Here is a 22,308-nt window from a genome sequence, read left to right as displayed (position 1 = left end):
TGATGTGTCTCTGTGTATTTTTGCTAAAGCAAACATCACAACATTCCTGTAGCTTAAAGTCGGCATGAAACAGAAGCTGAGATTGTTTTTCTCCCATATAGAGTGCTGCAGGCGGGATAATGTATTTTTTGTAAGTCAAAACCCCCAAAAGTTAGCATTTTAGTACTTATGGTTCAGTCATACTAAAGTCAATGGGTTTTTAGTTAAATGTCTAAAATAAGGTCTGTGCATGGTTAACGCAAGCTCAAGATATTTTCACATTTTATTCTACAACAAAATGATCTAATACCCTTTGCAATTTTTTTTATAAAGCTTTTCCTTGTCTTGAACAAGGCGGTTGATAACAATTGGCTAAATGTGACTACAGGAATATTAAATGTCCTCAACAGGTAAATTCATTTTCTTACTTCTCTGCTTTCACAGATTCATTGTGTTCATAATTATGCTCTCGTAATATGTTCAAACTTTCAGGGAAAATTATTAAAGACTGAAAGAGTTGTCAGAAGCTTAATGATGGTGACATTAAAGTCATGTGACTGTGGTGTAGTTCGTTTATAGCTTATGTTTAACTTTTTACTTCTGGTGATGGTATTTAGACTTAAAGAATTGTGTTATTTTGTGAAAAGTACCATGATGAACATTACATGTAAGAATCATAATTTCATAAACCTTTGTTGGACAAAGAGCTTATTTTCTGCAATAATCCAAAAGGGCTATTGGGTTTTTGTTGAGGAAACCAGAGTGATACTAACTTCCTGTTGGTCGACAAAAGAGAAAGGAGAGAGAGAAAGAGATAGAGAGAGAGATGTTGCAAGAAGGAGATGACATTAATGTTTTAAATTTAAGATTTTTGGATTAAAGAGGGCACATGAATAAAAAAAAATCATTAAAAAAAAACTAAACCCAGCCTAAGCTGGTTGGCTATTCTTAGCTGGTTTATATGGCTCTGGTTTTAGCTATGTTTCAGCTATGACCAGCCTGGATGACCAGTTTAGGCTGGTTTTAGCAGTTTGGTTGTTGTATTTTTCAGCAGTGAAGTAATTTATAGCCTAAAAAACATTGCAGTATTCCATTAAATCAACAATTTTGATCTAAGAGAGACTTTACCTGGTAGCAACACTACCTTATAAGTTCATGTGTTTGATTTCCTAGGGGATACATTTCGATAAGCATCTGCTAAATGTTTAAATGTAATTTACAGGCTGATAGGCTATTGGAGAATTTGAATACACCCTTTGGGGAAGGTTTTTGTTGTTGTTGTTGTTGTTGTTGTTGTTCTCATCCCACACTGTGAGTGTTAAGGAAATTAAGCATGGCTAAAATAATCTTGGATGTACAATGGGGACCACAAAGTAATGGGGCCAAGCAAGAACTAGCAAACACCTAGCACTGAGCTAAAAACACGAAGCATTCTACAGCAACCCCACAGAAACCATCTGGCATCCACTCTTGCGAGTTCTGCACAGACAAGTTATCACTAAAATTTTTTTTAGTAAGTTATTTATTAATATTTAGGGCAAAGCAGAACCGAAAAGCATAATATAGTGGTTTTGAGGGCTGAAACGTGTCTGGTGATATCCAAGGCATATCTTGAGGAAAATGTTTTCTAAATGCAGAAATACTGTGGTATCACCATATTTATATCACAGTCACAGGGCTGGAAATTTTTGCTGGTGTCCCGTGGGCAGACTGTAAACCGCGTATCACAGTCGACTTGTTTCTCCGCCCCGCAGTAATCAACGCAACAAGTGCACCGATGCTCTAACAGCGTCGCGACGCCGCCCGGAGTCACGGCTCTCTAGAGGAGTATTATCACCGCAGAGAACCAACTTTAAACTTTTACCCGAAGCCGTTCTGACCCGCGGACCTGCCTCGTGTCCGGTTGATTTCGGTCATGTGCCGCTAAATCGCCTGAGGGAGTGCTTGAGCCGCACATTTCACGGAAAGTTTTCCGTCCCGATAAGAGCTGTGACCGCGGGGCGGTTGTTCTTGTGAATACACGCACCGGACGAAATATTGGCTGACTATTCATTGCGTTCTTTCGCATTCACCATTAGGCAGTTTAACGATTTCCGCGAAGTTAATATGCGTAGTTCGTTGGACATTGGACCTTCGGAGGAGTTAACGTTAGTCGCGGCTGACGAGTCAATCGAAGCCGCACAAGTGTTGTGACACCGGGCCAAGACAGCACTCAAGAAGTATGATAAAGGTAAGACTCTGCGTGTAAGTAACAAATAATTGTCCTGTTTATTTAGAAAGGCCATACTGATTTTTGTCAATTATGAAATTAAGATTACGTATGTCAAATGAATTAAAAATGTGCTTTCAAAAGCTTGGCAGCTCTTTATCATCTTGCCAGTTCCGTTGGGTTCAAAAGAAGCTGGGGGGGGGGGGGGTGTATTGTGTGTATGCGTTACTAGCCCACTGGTTGCCATAGTGATGTGGGGGGTGTTTGAGCGCGCAAAGCTTGTAGGGAGATCCGAGAAGACGAGGTGGGGGTGGGTTGGCTGTTTAGGGTCTCGCGAGGTGCTTCTTAAAGAGCTTTACGGACGGAGAGACTGACTTAATTAAACTCACAAATAAACTACAGCTTTTTTCTTCCGTGGAAAAAACCCAACTCCGTAATCGCCTTCATTCACACCCGCAGCTCGCTCTTAAGGCTGACATATTTGTCTTGATCTGTCCTGCTTGAAAGGTTTTCTTTGTGGTGGAACCAAAGGGAATTTTTCAGCTATGTTAAAAAAAAAACATTTCACTCAGTGTGTCATTTTGTAAATCAACGCTTCTCAACGAGGAGGCCTCTGCAACCCTGCTGAAGTAAACCAGGCTACAGTGGTCCTGAGCTGGTTTAGCTGGTCTCTGGTCTGGCCAAGCTGATGGGGCAGCTCCTTAAAACCAGACTGACCAGAGACCAAAACGTAAGATATCATATATTAATTATAGTTCTAGTCTAATTATTATACAACTACAGAAGTCATTGAAATTCATAGATCGGAAAGTGTGGGAACATAAGAGTCGTGATTTTTGTAAAATAGATTACATTTAGGTTTGTAAGCGACTCATTTCTCATGCTTTAATATATTGTCTAAAGTCATGTGCTGCTGTTGACTTAATAATTCATGGCAAATAAATAAAACATGCCAGAAAAGTAATGTAATTCACGGTAACAGCTGGTTAAAAGTACTGTGCCCAGCACTTTCGCTTCTCTAAACACTTGTCTTGCCTTTTTTTCTGAATTGCACTGGAATGCACTCCTCCACACATAATGAGTGTTTGCGTTATCACAAGACACGCACAAGGAACTTTAATGCCTCACTGGGTGCCTCCTAATCTATGGCTGCTGTAAATTAAGGCTAAATCTCACTTCCCACCTTCTTCTCGATGATTTTACTCCCTGATGGCGCACGAATGCATTGATGTGTTAAGTGTTTAATGGTGTTTTGTCAGTAGAAAGCATTTATTTGAAAGTGCTTATGTTTGAAAGTCATATTATGCCACGTCCAATTCTTTGAATTCTTTACATGCATACAGCTTAAAGGGATAGTTCACAAAAACCATCATTATTTACTTACTGTCATTTCATTTCAAATCTGTGTGACTGACTTTTCTTTTGTGAAAAACAATTTATTTTGGAGAAATATTCTGGCTGGTATTTTTAATATGCAGTAAAAGTGAATGAGAACTGGCTCCAAAATGACAAAAAAAAAAACAAAAAAACACCATAAACATATGGTAAAAGTGGTTCTAATGACTTTTGCACTATACAAGTTTTCTGAAATCATACTTTTGTGTGAGAAATGGTCGGCTCTCCTTGGTAAATTCATGAGAGAAGCAGCGATATTTTGAACGAATCATTCTTTTGAGTCGGATCTTTTTAATCACAGTTAATGCAGTTCTCAAAACCTGTCTGAATGAATCGTTCACAAACCGGACTGATCCCATTCTTGAGTTCAGCTTACGGATTCAGCAGTCCAGTCACTATGGTTCACCACCCTCTAAAGGTGAAGATTAGCACTAAATAACTTCAAGTCTGTATCTAACACAAAGCTATTGTATGACTTGAGAAACCTGTTGAAAGGCAGACAAGTTCTATGACCTGCTTTTATGATGCTTTTGCAACCTTTTTGAAGCTTGAAATTTTAAGTCTCCATTCATTGTAATCACATTGAAAATAGTTACTACGTCGCATTTATTTATATAGCATTTTATACAATACAAATGGTTTCAAAGCAGCCTCACATTAATGAACCAAAAAGTGTTAATGATGAAAAGTAATCAATTATAAAATGCATTCGATTTTAGCTGTGAAGCAGCTCTGCAGAAGGAAATATTGTCATTATTCAGCTCGGTTCAGTTCAAATGTATTCTCATCCAATAGTGTCGGTGCAGTTCAATCGATAATATTACTGAATATTAATTTAAATGGTCAATTATAAAATATTAACATTTTGTCATTATTTACTCAGCCTCAAGTTGTTCCAGCCTTTTTTCTTTTGCTGAACACAAAAGAAGATAGTTTGAAGAATGTTAGTAATCAAACCGTTGATAGCAGCCATTGACTTCCATAGAATTTTTTCCATATGGAAGTCAGTGGCTAACAGTTGGCTTACCAACGTTCTTCAAAATATCATCTTTTGCACTTAACAGAAGATAGAAACTCATACAATTTGAGGGTGAGTAAACAACTTCAGAATTTACATTTTTGGGAGAACTGTTCCTTTAAATGCAACTTACTCAAGACCTTTTTAGTTACACATGTATAGTAAAAGAGCGGACCTTTCTTTAAACACAGCACTGTTTTATTTTCTCTTTTGTATTGACATGCATTTCCTCTGTTTTCCACCAGTGGACTTGGAGTAGACAAATGCAGGTCATGAGACAGGTGAGATGAATGGGGTGTCAAATGTAGCATTACTTGACGCTTTCCATGCCTGAAGCAGGCAGGGTGTGTTTGCCTCCTAACTGTGCTGCTTTTTCACACTGACAAAAAAAGAGAACTGGGTCGTAATATAGTAGGTGGTGTCAGTAACCAAACAAAAATAATAAATCACATACGCCAAACCGAAAAGGTTATCGCTTCAGTGAACGTCTTCTCTCTCTACACCCGTGGTTATGTGTTTGAGCGTGTTTGACAGTATGCAGATATATTGATGCTAGTCCAGACCGATAAAGCCTCATAATCAGATTAGGACAGGGAGAGGGGTGCTGCATGTTATCATGTGGGTTTGAGCGAGTGCAATCTTGTCCAGAGGGATGAGGAAAACTAGCTTCCTTAAATATTTTCACTGTGAAAGGATCATCATCGGTTGAGTCGAATGAAATCTTTTCACTCTCACTCCAAACACTGAATATCTCAATAAGATAATCAACAAAGATATAAATAAAGCAGAAAGTCTGGATGTCTAAAGGGCGTTGTAGCCTCCCAAAATGAAAGAGTGAAAAAAAAGCTTGAAGCAATTGTGGCTCTGGTAATTTTCCTACTACTATTTAAATAAAGCAAGCATAGTCTTCATTCCATAGTGATGTGACAACATGGCAAGACTTGCTCGTCTTGATTGGCAGATTAAGAAAACTGGTGTGGTTGGTTATTCTTAGGAATTTCCTTAGTCAGGAAGCATCATTTTGGGCCTGTGTGTTTTTATTTGTGTTGTACGATGTCATGCTTCACAGCTGCCACCTTAAAGAGCCAGTAAGATGTAAATTCTAAGCTTCCTATCACTGTTTATAAGTCCTGTACATTAGGTTTAAATCCATCCAAGGTTAAAAAACATTGTCATTTTGTCAAAATATAATTTTAAAAGTACCTCAATTCTCAGAGATCCCCAAACGGTTTGCGCGAAGCTGTTCAAAAGATTCAGTTTCCTTAAACCCCAACCTTTCGGTAGCATACTGTGTTCTGATTGGTCAACTAACATAGTCAGGTTTGATTGGTTGTTCCGCACACACCTCCATGGTAAACTATGTGTTAGCATCTGTTTGGGGTGAATTATGTCTTATTCCTCTCATCGCGAAGCAAACAGTAAAATAAAAAACTTGAACAGTCTCGCTGCTTTTTCTTCTGTGTGGGTGTATTCAAGCCGCGCGCTTCAGTTTGAATCTGAACAGCGCGTTCAGCGCGGGGGCGTGGTCACATATAACGAAGGGTGACATGAAAAACAGACATCACGTTGTTTTCATATGGATTACTTTATCACAGAATATCTGTTTTCGGCAGCACTTGTTTAGTTTTAAAGTAGACACGTCAATCTTTCTATAGATATCTCTCTCATGTCTCTTCGTTGAGTATTCACGGAGTTACACTTCATTTTAATGACGTGTTTGTACATGACGATCAGCAGAAACAAAGGCTGCAGACAGCACACATACTGATAAGACGCTCGGGAGAAAACGGACACATAACTTCATAATCATACTTCACGTTTGATTCGGAGATGCTCGTTGTTCTAAATAAAGTTGGTAATGAACCCTCTTTTATGGCCAAACGCTTTGAAAATCCCGCTGTACTCACCGAGATTAGAAGAGCAGTCATCAGTGAAATGTTGTGAAGTGAACACAACAAAAGGCCATTGGTTCTTCTGATCTTCATTCTTTGGCAGTGAAAATAAAACAAACTTGCCTTTACAATTAAAAACACACTGTCTCCTCGACATGATGCTATCACACCAACCAGAGCGTCTGTGTGGGGGGTGGGGCAGGTCAGAGTTCCGTTTCTCCCCAGACGGTAGGCGGAGATTATTATGCAAAGTGCTCCTAGTGACGTACATAGAGATGGGCAAAAGATTTGAAATCTATAATGACTCATTTCAGCGATTCAGACTCGACTCCTTACTTTAGAAGCCAATAACTTTATAAATCGTGTACTTTTTGGTTTAATTACTTTGCACATTGTTTACACTGATGGACAGCTACAACATACACTGTAATACAGGTAATTTTTGATTTCCCATCTGTGTGGCTCTTTAATTTTAAAGGGACAGTTCACTCAAAACCTGAACATTGTCATAATTTAGTCAACTTCATGTCATTCCAAACAGGTGTAACTTTTTATTATTATTATTATTATTATTCTGTTCATACAATGAACAATGAGACATTTTTCAGAAATGTTCTTTTGTTTTCCTTAGAAGAAAGTCATACAGGGAATTTTAATTTTTTTTTTTAGTGAACCTGTCCCTTTAAGAACTATGATTTTCCTTTGAATGATTTTTGTTTGTTTGTTTGTTTGTTTGTTTTAAATCTCCAGGTTCACTTTGATTGTTTGTAGGGCTTGTGATTGTATTTCATAAAATTATTATTATTAATACAAAAAAATTTATGCAAATTAAGAAATATTGCAATTGTAATAATTCACTGTGAATTAAAAAAATAACTAAGAAAAAAGTTATTTTACAGTGTAAAATTACAAAAGTTTTATTTATGTGTTTCATACTTCATTTTGCTCTATTTTTATATAGTAGGAAACTGTAGGGATCCAATAAAACTTCTCTTGTCATATCTAAACCATATCGCAATAATTTTTTCTTTAATATTATTATTATTTTGATTGCCTTATGTTTAATGCCTCTGTGAGTGTTCTTCCTTGTGTTAAAACCCTTACGTAAATAGTTTTTTTTTTTCTGCCACAAGGAAGTTGTTTATCAAGAGGCATAAATTCTTTATCCTCCTCCTGTCCATCTGGAGCTGGAAAATGAGTAAAGTAGTTTTTTGACTGCTGTCTATGCATTATAAAGGCGTGCTTGGCTTCAAGAATGCCATGTCAGTGTTTAGTATGCGTGCATCACTACATATTAGTTGTAGGTGTGTTTGGGTGTATTAGTGGTTTCTGTAGGCATGCTCATGTTTATGTTTGTCTGAGTACTTGTTTAGGAGTTTAGTTTGAGTCTGATTCCAGCTGGTAGCTGCACAGAGGTTGTTTGGGCTTTTAATTAATTCTTACTTGGCAACAGTGATGATAAACAGGAGGAAGAGTAGGAGGAGAGAGGTTCAGCTTTAAACACAGAGACATGTGAGTACACTGAGGAGTGACTTGGAAGTTTAGTTAATTGCATTCTTTTAAAGCTCTGGTTAAACAAAAAGGTCAGGTGGCAGCTTCTTCCTCATGCCTCGATGGAGCTGAGTGTTAATGGGCAGAAAGACTTGATGTGATAGAGATCAGCATTTGAGCTGAAAACGGAGCCAGAATCAACCAATGCTCACACAGCAAGACAAGAGGTCAAAAGGTACAGGTGGGTAATCTATAACAGTGGTACCAGGAAGTGTTTGAACACTCAATCCACACTTATATATGTAAAACCTTAAACCAAGTGGCATTTATTGTAAAGAAAGATGGCAGAAGCAATCAGTCAATACATCTTTAAAAACGTACAGTTTAAAATGGTAGAAAAGAGATAAAACGAAGATTAAAAAGCAATTCTGATGGTTAAACAAGAAATATAATATAGATGTGATGAACTGTGAACTTGAAGGAAACTAACTTCACACATACACTTAAATTGCCTTAACACCAGCCGATTAAAAATATAATACTTGTTGGTTAAAAAATAATTAAATATTTTATTTATTAGAAAGCATGTAGCACATTTGTGACATTACGATTTGGTATTATGTCATGTGTGAATTTTTAAGTTTTTATTATATTAATATCTAACTTAAAGAATGTTAGTTGGTTGACCCAGTCAAATGTGACTGGATCACATTTAATCTCAGCAATTGATATAATTTATTTAATTCGGGGGCTTTTATTTGCAAATATTTATATTAAAATTGATGTGACTTATGATTGTCAGCATATCGTATATCTGTTCATTCGTACTTGGTAGAAAATGGGTTAAAGCAGCTCAGCCTCCTAAAGTGGACCCCTCTCTCCTCACTCCAAACCTTGGGCAATTTATTGCATTAATCACAATGGATTAGAGGTTTTCATTGCTTAGTCATGCTCACGAAAGCCTTTCATCATAGTGAACATCGCACCAGGCAACAATATCCACACCCTGGTGTAGAGGGGCCTCTCTTTCTTACTAAAAAGGCATAGCTTAAATCGTTTACAGGAAATTTTTACAGCACTTTGTGTAACCTACTCATGAGCAAAGCTCTCATGCTACTCAATGACACCCTCCAATTTGCCAGATAAAGGCATTATTCATCCGTAAGAGAAACGTTGAAGCTTGATTTACACTTGTGGGTGGATAAGAACCCTTTGAATTGCTTCACCTGTGCTGTGCTGAGTTTTAGTATTGCATAGGTCAGGTAATCAAACAGGTAATATAAGGATATAGTTGAAAGTTCCTTCATTATGTGACTTATCAAGGTTATGCTTATAACAATGGGGTTGTATTGTTTCACTGAAGTGCGAAGTTAAAATCTTCCCCAGACAAAACAAATGGGTCATTTATTGTCTCACTCCACATCACATGGTTTGTCTTTGTTCCAACACTTTTTGCTGATTTGTCACCTTGTTCATCAAGATTAAACTTTCTTCAATCTGGTTCTGCAGGCACCTTCATCGGACCCACAGGGCTCCTCTCACAACAATGACCCACAGAGTGAACCTTTCACAGAGGAGCAGCTGAAGAATCCAAGTTTGAGGTCTGGTTGTATGGTCCATATGCAACCAGCCCTGTCCAAGCCTTGCTTTGAAGAGAACCAGCTTAACAGACTGAATTCTCAGGGCCAGACTGTTCCTCTGATTGCTGATGGCCAGGCCAAGCTGTATCCATCCAGGGCTGTACGTCTGTTTTCCACCCAGACAAAATGTGAGGACATTACTCCACTCAGGGGACCACCTGTCACACCACAGGCATGGTCCGGATTGGCTAGCTTCCGTGTCATGGGTTCTTTCAAAAAACTGCGGACTTCTGTGCTCCAAGGAATCCAGAACCGGAGCAATGCGATGGCAGCAGGTCAGGAGAGAAATCCGTCCTCGATGTTTGAGGATGGTGGTAGTTTCTTAGTAACCAAACGAGAGGTTGCGACTAATCAAATCCAGGAAACGGACAAAGTGTCAAATGGAACCGCTCAAACTGGAAAGATGTCTTCAGTTTTGGATGAAGATGATTGTGAGGATGATGTGAATGGGTTTCAGAGAAATTCCCATTTCTCTAAGAGTATCCGCAGGGCTTATGGGGCAGGACGGATCTCATTGCTTGACATAGTCAAGACAGAGAGCCCGTCTAACAGTGAGCCTGACCCCAGCAGCACTGTGGAGTCCGTTGGACCTTGCAAGAACATTGAGAATCCAGGAAAATGTCAAGGGTCTCAAAAGACTAAGCAAGAGTGCAGATAATTTAGTCTTCAAAAGTCATTTTAGACGCAAAGCTGAACCACAGAACCCAGAATGCCCCAGTACTATAATTTTTCAGAGGACCGACAGTTCTTCCTTGGCTGACTTGCAGGAAAATGGTTCAGGTCAACGTCAAAGCCCCATGAGGACGCGTGGACATTTGCAAAAGCTTGTCGGTAGTTTAACCGACCTGTCGGTCAAGCGTAAAAACATACCAGGCCCCATCTCCAGAAAAACCCTGTCACCTCTCAGTCAGATACATGATGACTACTCCCGCAGAACCCCATGTGTACAAATGAGTGGGCGCCAGCGGAGGCCTTCACCCACACCCAGTAAAGCCCAGCAGGTCAACACTCACCAACACAACCCAACTATACACCCCGCGCCCTCCTGCCCCGCTGTCTTTAGTTCCACTTTAGATGACTCTCTGGAGCCTCCCAGCAAAACAACAGCCCTGATAAGTGACTATGTTCAGGTGGCTGTGTCCTCAACAGATTTCCATTCGGAAGCCCCACAGGAAAAATACTGTGAACCTATGGAGTGCCATCAAAATGGATTAAATAACCACTACTCTCACATGCCCAAGCATTGCTCAAGCCCCAGTCGAAAGCAGACAGTCAATGGTGTTAATGTTAACTTGGAGGTAAGACAATCCTGATGAGTTCATATTGTCAAATTTTCAATACAAGTTTCGATCTACAGACAACATTTGTGGCGCAATGTCAATTACCACAAGAAAAAAATTGGTTCTCAATATACAAAAGCACAGCATGCACATTAACATTCTTAGTTGTAATCAAACTGTAATAATTTTTTTGTTTAATCATGCTTTGTCCAAGAAGAGATGCAACAGAATATTTAAATGATTAAATAAACATTTTGTGTCAAATTGTTATGGGTAATTGGAGTCAGGGCTAGGTATGCACATGCTGTACGAAACAAAGCTACAATTGTTTGATCAAACTAGTACAATATCTGTCAGACAAAAGCGATTACATGACATTTGTGGAAGGCAAATTATTGCTTTAGACTTGAATTGAACTTTTAAAGAGCATGTAAAAGCTAAACATGTTTAGCATGCATGAAACTAGTGGGATATAATTATTTACCAGTCTTTTCTGTGTAAAATGGTCTGTGTTCACTCATGTCAGGACCAGGCAAAATGGTAAAACCCAGTTAATTTTACATAGAGCTCTTCAAAGCTATCTTTGTAGACCCACAACAAAAAGATGGTTTAGATAACTTTATAGTACAATTAAATAACTTTGTATTTATTTTATTTATTCTTTATTTTTACCACACTGTAACTACTATTTTTGAGGGAACAAAGAGAGGAATTTTCTGTGGGACATTATGCTATAAATGTGTTGTGTTGAACATTATTTGAAAACATGCAGTTTGTGGCCCAAAATGTGTTTGAGTCAGACAAACTGAAAAATTGTAGTGTGTGCAGTTTGGCAAGATTTCATATGTAACATGTTTTTCCTCGTCTAGACGATATTGATTACCTTTTTTGTTTAAATGGGTCTTGCTGATAATAAGCAGCAAGACTGAACAAGCACTTTTCTTTTAGACTAAATGTAAAAAATGTGAAATCTCTGCGAAACATCAGCGATTGCCATAAAGTCAAAGAGGTCATGGTGATCTAATTCTAAACACTTAATAACTGGAACGTTCCAGTTCATTGAATGACCTTGACCTTTACATAGGAAGTCATAAATTACATTAGACTCAGATTTTTCTTTGTGTCATATGTTTCTCACACGGGTGACCCTTGTATCTGACGATGCAACCAAAGTCTTGATCTGATTTAATTTTTTTTAATTTAATTTTTTTTTTTTTTTATTGGATGAGTGACATCTCATTTCACAGCAGTTCTTCTGGAGTGGTACATTGCATCAGTGTCACATGGGTTGCTCAGCTGTGAGGCACACAGCAGGTAGCGTTAATGATTAGCTGATGTTTATGATTAGCGGGATTGCTTAAACACAGCTTCTAGACCCGAGACTGGACACGTATCAGTAAGGACAGTTCTCCTCCCCTAAAGAACAACCCAAGCACCAAAGTCCAGTAATCTAACCAAGCTAGAGCGATCCCAGTCAAACTTTGTTTTGCTTGTCTGTTTGTGTTTGTGTGTGTGTGCATAGATGTGTTTGCATATGTGTTGTGTACTGTCTTCAATATGGTGCTTATTTATTGTGTGCCTTTTCAGTGTTTATGGACTGAAGAGAGGGAGACTGATGATCTTGAGGTAAGATGTCTGTCAGACTGACATTTTTTCAGACATTACTGCTTAAAAAAATCTATTTTATTTATCACTAAAAACTGGCTTTCTGAAATTCTGCTAATATCACTTGCCCCATTTGACAAAATTGTAAGAATAAAAATCAGTAATGATTTGCACCATATTTGTTATTTTGCAACAAAAGTAGGCCCATGGTTTCATGGATTCAATTGAGTTGCATTTTATAGTGCTATGAATTTCAGCAATTATTGCAAATTTAAGAAAAGAATACATTCAAGTAAATAGCTTTTTTTCTTTTTTGTTTACATTAAATTAGTCAAAGACTAATTTAATGTAAAACAATTTAATCTATTTTTCTGATTCATGTAAAATATGCTAGAAATTAAAAATAATGTTAAAAAAATGAATAAAAAAACATGATTTATGCCTGTGAAAAGTTTTAGTTATTAAGATAATTAAGTGTTGTTTGGGAAAGTACATTTCTGAACTATTAGTTAATAGTCCTTAAATAATTATTGAGCAATGATTAACAATTGTGTAACAAGTACTTTGATATTTAACTGAAATGTTAATCATTTACATGTAATTTTATAATTACTTTTTTTTTGTGCTGTCAAAACGCATCCAAAATAGATTTTTTAACATATGTGTGCACAGTGTATATTTATTTATATATACGTAAATACACAAACATGCATGTATATATAAAAAAAAATCATGTGTATAACATAAATTATAAAAATGTAAATATATACCTGTAAATTTTCAAAAAATAAACTGTGTATGTGTATTTATATATACATAATATATGTGTGTGTACTGTGCATATTTATTATGTAAACAAAAACTTATTTTGGATGTGATTACTTGCTATTAACCTTTTGACAGCACAAATTATTTAATTTAACCACTAATAATGAACTAATATCACTGTGGGGTTTGTTATAGTTTTTGTATTATGTACTTATTGGGTCTTGACCACATTAATGTCTGTGGGAAAATCGGTAGCACTTAGCACTGTACATACTATATACTCATTATAGTAATTACAATAACTATTTAATAACTAGGTACTAACCCTGAACCTACCCCTAAACCTAACCCTACCCCATGTAGTTACCTTGTATTACCAGAACTTTCTTAGATAAATACACTGTAAGTACACTATAAGTACACGTAAGTACACGTACTGTAAAATAAAGTGCAACCGGAAAATCTTGAAATAATTTATTTAATGTTGCAGGTCTTAAAGCATAAAGTTTGACATTTGTCTTCTGACTCTTTAGGCTTCATCAGATATCACAAAAGCGTTTCTCAAAGGTGACGAGATCTCAGCTGCTGCTGCTTCACCTGTCACCTGTTCCACACAATCCGCCCTGGTAACTCCAACAACAATCTCTCCACCCTTTGCCAGTGACTCTTCCTCTTCTGTGGTAGCCAGGAAAAGGGCCGGTCGCTCCAGACCCCGGCCAGTGTCTGACTATGGCCAGCTGGCCAGCTCAAAGTACTGCATCCCAGAGGAGGACAGGGAGTCCGAGAGTATGGACTACACTTCCCAAAAGGACTACAATAGCAATGGCAGCTACACAGAGAGCAACAGACCAGAGAATGGTCATGTGTGCACTCAAACAGAGAGCAGAAAGAGACGTCCCATCTCTGTTATAGGAGGAATGGATCTGTATTCATCCCCAACTGCAGAGCAGAAGGATGACACTGAAAGCTTGCCTTCTGTAAGGCCATTTCTTTCTTTTAAATGTTGTTCCTAACACTAATATGATCCCATTAAGGTCCCTCCCTTGGGGTGTTGCATTATGGGTTTAAAATGTAATAGTTCAGGTCTGGAAGAAATTTTTAGACCTTGATTGTAACTTCATTTGTTCTTAAGTAACAGTGTGATCCATGTGTTATTTTAAAGAAATGCTGCATCAGACAATCATTTCCTTGATGCTGTATTACTGATATAACTATACTGCTCTGTTAAATGGTGAATCTAACCAAACCTGAAAAAAATGTGTATATGAGAAATTAATCCTGTTTTTAGGACATTTTTATTTTCTTTCTTTTTCAAAAAAAAAAAAAAAAAAGATTATTATTTTCATTAGTGTAATAAAGTGGTCTTCAACAGGGAGTCCACAGCAGAACTGCAGGAGTCAAATTGTTTTAAACCTTTTCTCATACTATTTTTATTTATTTATTTGACTTAAAACATTAATGTACAATTATTATTCTGAACATTAATACTGATTATTTTAATGGACTTGCAAATGTTTAAATTGGATTTATACAACATATCATGGTAGTATTTAAGTTTTTGCTGATGGTTTTTATTATTGTATAACATAATAGTAATATTTCTTTCTTTATTTAGTCATTTAGCAGACGTTTTTATCCATTACAGTAATATGTCAATAATTAATATTATTATTATTACTTTATTTCTATTTCTTTTTTTATTCTGGCAAATCTAATCTACTCATTTCTTTGTGAGATTCAGCAAGAAATTCGTTGTCATGGTTGTAATGTTATGCACTTGGCCAAGCGGATGAGCTGAAATTGCAGTGTTATGTAATCATAGGTCATTGTCTTGCTCTCCACAGTCACTGAACTCTGAACATAAGGCCTGTTTGACAGTGGGCTCCTTTTAAGGCTGCTGATTAAAGTCTAATCTGTCATGCTTTGTTTCAGCCGGTATCCCGTCCTCCAGTGCCCTCTCATAGAGTGCCTCCATACCGGGCCGTATCTGCCCGTCTGAGACCTTGCGTCTTCTCCCAAAGCACACCTATCGGACTGGATAGGATGGGGCGGCGCAGAGGACGCAGAGTGCTCAGCGGTAAGTGTGCACTTGACCTACAAACATGAAACAATACAAATATTGATTCTTTATGGCATCATTTCTAACTTCATTCAATGCGGTCATATTCTAGATGGCAGTTCTGATCCAATGGTTGTTGATAGTGTGAGTGAAGAGGATGGCAGCTTTGAAGAACTGACTGAAGGAACACCGTATCTACAACCAGAAGTCGATCTTTACACACTCAATCAGGTTTAGAAAGAATTTCATTTTTTATGATCATTAAAATATATATATATATAGAATGTATTATGTATTTGTTTAGTAATTATTATTTGTAATATTATAATTTTTTAAATGACGTAATAGTGTTTTAATTGTAATTTATTAATATTAGTTAAAATTTTAATTATATTGTAATTTGTGTTATACAGTTTATGCATACAGTTTAAAATGAATAAGTACAAATATGTTGCTAGATAATATATAATTTATTTAAATATTAGATATTGGTACTTTTGTATACTGAAAATATTTAGATTTTCATTTGATTGCAGTTTTTTTTATACATATGACCAATTAATGTGAACTTTCAAGAAATGTACTATTCATTTTCTCATCTTTTAAAGTGGGGTAAAACTCTTTTACAGTGGTAAAAGTTACTTCGTGCACTTTTAATGTTATATGAAATCTACTTTTAGTACATGTACACACATTTTAAATCTTTGTTTGCACTTATGGGCTGTGCTTTACAGAACAGGTCATATTTCACTGTTTATCTTATCTGTTCAATCATGTGTTTATGTGGAGTTATGTGCATTTGTGCTTGTGTGGGATCGTCACACTTCGTGTGCATGTTGTCATTCCGTACTGTTCTTATCATGTCTGACCTTTAGCCTCAATAGGTTTGGCCTGACTACCATCTCTCTCTTTCTTCAGTACATACAGTTGGGACATGCCGTGCATGCAGAGGCTCTGTGGGACCATGTCACAATGGAAGAGCAGGAGCTGGCCTTCAAAGCCGGGGATGTGATCCGTGTTCTGGATGTTCAGGAGCAGGACTGGTGGTGGGGTGCGGTGGGCGACCGCGAGGCCTGGTTTCCCTCCAGCTTTGTGCGAGTGAGTTGCACTATGACCCCCTCGGAGTAATGAATGTGAAACAAAAGCCACACAGCTTGAAAGTAACACTAGAACATAGTAACACATCCTGTCCGGTTGCACCGGGTGACCCAAGAGGAAATGCTAGATGTGTCATCACAGTTGTATGTGCTGAATGACGGGTTTAGAAAAAAATGCAGGTGCACGGAATGATGCTTTTTATTGTTTTGAGCTGTAAATAAATGCATCCCATTGTCAATCTATGGCTCCAACAAGATGAGTCAATCATACACAAAGAGGCTTCAGATGAAACGATCTAGACTTCCTGTAGAAGTGGATTGTCCAGTTGGCTCATTCACAATTGAATGTTGTCTAAGAATTGTGCCTAATCCCGGTTGATCCTCTGGAATTAATGTAATGATATGTTGTTGTCAAGGTTCGGGTGAATCAGGAGGATTCAAGCAGTGATAGTGTAGAAATCCCACCGGATGCAGAGGAATCCGTCCCACCGGATGCTCACAAACAAAACTCAGTGCACAGACAGCAGATGAGAGCCAATGTGGTCAAAGAAATCATGGACACAGAGCGTGTTTACATCAAACATCTCAAAGATATCTGTGAGGTGAGCCTCCATCCCAGTCATTTCACATTTGCTTTAGTTTAATCTGTTTGTTTTGTGGTCTATGTATGTTCTCTATTTAAAAAACCTTATCTTTAAGTTAGCCTGAATGGTATTCAATCTTGTATGCCTGTCATTTTAAAGATGAGATCAAGATTGATACACACTTGCCTTCTTTCAAGAAGAATAGATGTAGTGCTCAAGAGTAGTTCAGTGATCTGTAACTCCACACTAGTGCAATACAAGAATACTAGCATACTACATAAAAGTTTTTTTTGTTGTTTTTTTTCTGTTACAAAAGTTTTCTATTTTAAATGCATGCTTTCCTTTTTTTTTTTTTACTTTCTATTCATTAGAGAAAGTAATGCATCATGTTTTCCACAAAAAAATTAAAACGCACAACTGTTTTCAACATTGATGATAATAATAAGAAAGTGTCTTGAGCAGCAAATCAGCATATTAAAATGATTTCTAAAATGTGACACTGAAGACTGGAGTAGTGATGCTGAAAACTCAGCTTTGCCATCACAGGAATCAATGACATTTTAAATATAGATGATAAATATAGAAACTGTTATTTGAAATATTTCACAGTATTACCGTTTTTACTCTATATTGATCAAATGCAGTCTAGAAGAGCATAACCCTCTCTCAAACACGTTCGAACGGTAGTTTATATACTCTGTGTTGAGTATTGTAACAGTGATGATGATGAATTTATTCATTATTTTATGTATTTGAAACTAAATGGTGTTTTAGATATTCATGCAATGGTGAATATATCCAAAACAGCAGTATGCTGAAGTTTGATCATGGGACTTCACCGCTTTGCAGTTTTATTTATGCAAGTGGAGTCCAGTGGAAGTAAATAGCTGTATTTTACACAGAGTTTGTTTGAAAAGCATCTTAACATTCAGAAGTCCTGTCAAAACAACAGTTAAGAATTTTTTTTTTATATTTCTTAGCTCAAATGCATTCATTTATCCATCAGATTGTGTTTATCCAGCAGTCTCACTGATGACCTCTGCTGGTCAAATGCATACAAATATTTTTCAGGGAAGGAAAACTTTCCAAAGCGATGCAAAAATACCTAAATGTTCATTTTGATGTTTCAATCCAGAATGATTTGTTGTTGTAGGGATATATCCGTCAGTGTAGGAAGCACCCTGGCATGTTTACTGATGCACAGCTAAAGACAATCTTCAGCAACATCGAGGACATCTACAGGTTCCAGAGAAAGTTTCTGAAGGACCTAGAAAAGAAATACAATCCCCAGAACCCTCATCTCAGTGAGATTGGCTCCTGCTTCCTACAGCAGGTACTTTAGAAAAGAACCAGTGAAATGAATGTTTTCCTCACAGTTTGCTCATATTCCCCATTATATCTATTCTCCCTGTCAGGAGGACGGTTTCTCCATATACTCTGAATACTGTAACACACATCCAGTGGCATGTGCTGAATTACAACGGTTGATGAAACAAGGCAGATATAAACACTTCTTCGAAGCCTGCCGTCTCTTACAGCAGATGATCGACATCTCCATTGCTGGCTTTCTACTCACACCTGTACAGAAGATTTGTAAATACCCTCTTCAGCTGGGAGAGCTTTTGAAGTACACACCCAAAGACCACAGGTAGCTTATTTTCTTACATACATTATTCAAAAGTTTCGAGTTGGTACAATTCCGGGTTTTTCCTGCATAGAGAATTGAGGCGGCTGACACCGTCGAACTTTGTGCTTCCTTTGGCGTGGCTGTCGACAAACTCGCTACAACATGCAAGCTTCACTAAATAACATAAATCAGTGCTTATAGTCAAATGTGTGCATATTTGGAAAAACACTGATATCTTTACATATTCTTGCTTTGTTTCTTTAGACAGAATCATCATTTCTATTCTTTATCCACTGAATCCTGTTCAGTTATGTACACAACAATCCCAGAGAAACATTTCTACAAACAAAATATGAAGCTAATAAATGAACGATTACAATTGTATACGATTTACAATTGATTACAATTGTTTTTCTTCTCAGTGACCACGCAGGGGTGTGTGCCGCACATCAAGCAATGAAGAATGTGGCAAGTCTGATAAATGAAAGGAAAAGACGACTTGAGAGCATCGACACCATCGCTCACTGGCAGGTGGCCATCCTCCACTGGGCGGTCAGTGATATCTCCACTGCTTTCAGCATTAAACATGTGTTCAGAAAAATTCAGGAAACAGCCACAGCCTCTCTGAAGTTTTCGTATCAAGAAATGTGATTAATTCGCAGTTGTGTAAAGAAATTAATTGGATACTAGGGCAATATTTTATTTTTCTGCGATATATATTGCGATATGAAATCTAATCTAATTTTTTCTTACAAACAAAAATGGGGTGAGCACACTTACATTCTCATTTTAAATGATTTAAACATCGACACCATCGTGTCAATTGATTAATATGCGCGAGGGAGAGAGAGCAAGACAGCGCTTCTTGTTGTTTGAAGACTGAGCGTGCGGCCGGGGCTCGCTCGCTCTGTCTCTCACTCTCTCTCTCTCTCTCTCCCTCTGTCTCTCTCCCTCTGTCTCTCTCTCTCTATCTCACGCGCTCTCTCACGCTCTCTTCTCTCTCTCTCTCTCTCTCTCTCTCTCTCTCCCTCTGTCTCTCTCTCTATCTCACGCGCTCTCTCATGCTCTCTTCTCTCTCTCTCTCTCTCTCTCTCTCTGCCCTGTTAAACTGACAGGACTTAAAAACACATGCAAATAAACTTTCACTCTATGATGTGCAATTAATCTGCGAATCACATTGGTCAAGGGCCGGGGAGCAGCTGGCCCTTACAGTTAATGAATAACGGATCAACTACGACAGCCTACATCGCACATCCTGCGATGTGACTATCGTGCATTCGTACATGGCAATATCGATGCTTAAACACATCATGCAGCCCTATTGGATACCATGTTGATCAGTTTATTAGACTATTTATTTGTTAATGTGCTGGGTCATTCACAGGGCTAGATGAGGCTTTGTGCACTTCATAACAATTTCACGTTTCTAATTCTTCAGAAATTATGAATATATATATATTTATATATATATATATATATTTATATATATATATATATATATATATATATATATATATATATATATATATATATATATATATAAAATGTATGTGTGTGTATTTCCTGTAGGGTGAGGATGTGTTAACACGAAGCTCCGAGCTCATTCACTCCGGCGAGTTAACGCGGATAGTGCGGCCCGGTAAGACGCAACAACGCAGCTACTTCCTGTTTGACCACCAGCTGGTGTTCTGTAAGAAAGACGTCCTGCGGAGAGACCTGCTACACTACCGTGGTCGCATGGACACTGACCTACTTGAGCCAGTCGACCTGCCTGATGGACGGCACGCTGAGCTGGGCGTCCTGAAGAACGCGTTTCTCCTGCGTCACGCAGAGAACCTGAATGTGCTGTGTGTGCTGTGCTGCAGAAAGAGCCAGGACAAGCAGCGATGGCTGCAAGCGTTTGCTCGAGAGCGCAGACGCGTACAGGAAGACCAAGAGATGGGTCAGTCACACAGCTGAAGGAATACGTATTCACTTCTTGAATGAAATGTTCATGCCATGAATTCAAAGAATGATGTTCATTATTTTCATCACTTTTCAGGGATGGAGATTACCGAGGCCCAGAGAAAGCAAGCAGTTCACAACGCCAGGAAAACTAAACAAGGAAATATGAAGAGTATGTTTTTTGTTGTCTTGTTGGAACTGGAGGTCAAAGCAGAGTTATAATACATTTTAATTACAATTTTAATGTAGTATTTATTTTTATTATTATTTTTCATGTTATTTTCATTTTATTTCAGTTCTACAGCATCAATTTATTTGAGTTCTTATTCTGTCATTGTTAGTCTTGTTTCATTTAGGTTTTTATTTGAGATTTATAAGATTTACTTAAAAATGTTTATCTAGAGATATTGTCTGGTTCAATACAGATAAGATAATTTAATTTTTGGACAATTTTTATTTAGTCGGTTTTGGATTCATGAAAATTTAGTTAAATTTCAGTTTTTCATAAGTATTTTTATTTTATTTTTATATTTTTTAATAATGACAGAGTCAGGGTATCTTTGGTGGTACTTTCTTTTCTTATCTTTGGTGGTACTTTCTTTTCTTTTTTTATTGTATTTTTATTTTCATTTGTCTTATCAATTTAGTTTAGTTATTGTTAGTATTTCATTTTATTTATTCATTTATTTATTTATTTTGGTTAGATTTCTTTTATATTTTAGTTTAGTTTTAATATTTAGGGTTTCCAAAAAAAAAAAATGATATAACTTAAAAATGTTCAGTGTTAATGTTAAATATTATTTTCTGTGTTAAATTAAAATTAGAAAGCTGTTAAGTATAATTGATTTCTAAAATCTTTATTACAGGCTGGTCATACCTAATACAGGTTTCAGATTTATAATGCACTATATATTAAAATTTGTGAACATTTTTTATTTCATTTCAGTTGGTTGTCACAAAAAATATTTTCATTTACTTTTTGTTCATTCAGTGACCATCGTGTCCATGGCCCCAGGCAGCTATTCTTAATTCAGACAATACGTATACATTGGAAATTTAAGGATTTTGTGTCTGTTTGCTTCCAGAAATGAATTATTCTGATCATCCTGTGCCTCCTCACCATCAGCCGCTACATCCTCTCCATCAGCGGCATGTGACTGTGCCAACCAGCATCCCCCAGCAGCAAGTCTTCTCTTTAGCAGAGCCAAAGAAGAAGCCCTCTCACCTGTTGTACTCACTTGCACGCAGTGCCCTCTTCAGGAAATGACAAAAAGAGACACCTTTAGACAACATTTAGTGTTTTTACATTATGCTGATGAGATCCATAAATGATGAAATATAACAGGACTACACCTATGTTTTTGTCATATTCAAATGCACACACATGGAATTGTATATTTATATTCATATGTGTGTAAAATGACGTGTGCCTCATTATTTAGCCTTAAGTCAGTGTGTTAGTTTGGAAAGTGTTCTTTTTTTTTTTTCTTCTTCATGTCATTTTACTGATATGGTCAAAAACGCTGCTTCCCATTGGGTTTCTCCCATCTCTCACTTCACCTAAATGTGTGTCTTTTATGACAAAGAGTTGTATTCTGCGTTTTAGCTACATGTCTATATAATTTTATTGCTTTACCCGAGGCTGGAGCCTTCTGAAATGTAAAGACAGCAAACACTAACACCTTTCATTCTGTAAATAAACTTGAACCAAATGTACAGT

At 37.2% G+C, this 22,308-nt stretch overlaps 2 protein-coding genes across 2 annotated transcripts; both read left to right on the top strand.

Annotated features, from left to right (window-relative positions):
* Positions 1-4,681: 4,681 nt before the first annotated feature.
* Positions 4,682-10,282, top strand: LOC113041785 (uncharacterized). The gene is made up of 2 exons (XM_026200408.1): positions 4,682-4,882; positions 9,494-10,282. Exons 1-2 carry the CDS (start codon positions 4,865-4,867, stop codon positions 10,280-10,282), a joined length of 807 nt encoding a protein of 268 aa, XP_026056193.1. The 5' UTR covers positions 4,682-4,864.
* On the top strand, positions 10,245-22,304 carry LOC113041939 (spermatogenesis-associated protein 13-like). Its single transcript, XM_026200527.1, has 13 exons — positions 10,245-10,922; positions 12,492-12,530; positions 13,811-14,254; positions 15,210-15,354; positions 15,449-15,567; positions 16,255-16,434; positions 16,850-17,035; positions 18,171-18,350; positions 18,433-18,665; positions 19,067-19,196; positions 20,214-20,586; positions 20,686-20,760; positions 21,674-22,304. The coding sequence occupies exons 1-13, from the start codon at positions 10,422-10,424 to the stop codon at positions 21,853-21,855; spliced, it is 2,787 nt and encodes a 928-aa protein (XP_026056312.1). The 5' UTR covers positions 10,245-10,421; the 3' UTR covers positions 21,856-22,304.
* The last annotated feature ends 4 nt before the right edge of the window (positions 22,305-22,308 follow it).

Source organism: Carassius auratus, chromosome 24 (genome assembly GCF_003368295.1).
Source record: "Carassius auratus strain Wakin chromosome 24, ASM336829v1, whole genome shotgun sequence".
In the NCBI taxonomy this organism is placed as follows: Eukaryota; Metazoa; Chordata; class Actinopteri; order Cypriniformes; family Cyprinidae; genus Carassius; species Carassius auratus.
Note: the sequence above shows the minus strand (reverse complement) of the source record. Positions and strands in the feature narration are given on the sequence as shown.

What these genes read in the sequence shown, in the direction of transcription:
- LOC113041939 (XM_026200527.1), top strand. Translation starts at nt 10,422, where the DNA reads ATGAGGACGCGTGGACATTTGCAAAAGCTTGTCGGTAGTTTAACCGAC. An exon ending in ACACTGAAAGCTTGCCTTCT is followed by an intron (nt 14,255 to 15,209) that starts GTAAGGCCATTT and finishes GCTTTGTTTCAG; the next exon opens with CCGGTATCCCGTCCTCCAGT. An exon ending in GCTCCTGCTTCCTACAGCAG is followed by an intron (nt 18,351 to 18,432) that starts GTACTTTAGAAA and finishes TCTCCCTGTCAG; the next exon opens with GAGGACGGTTTCTCCATATA.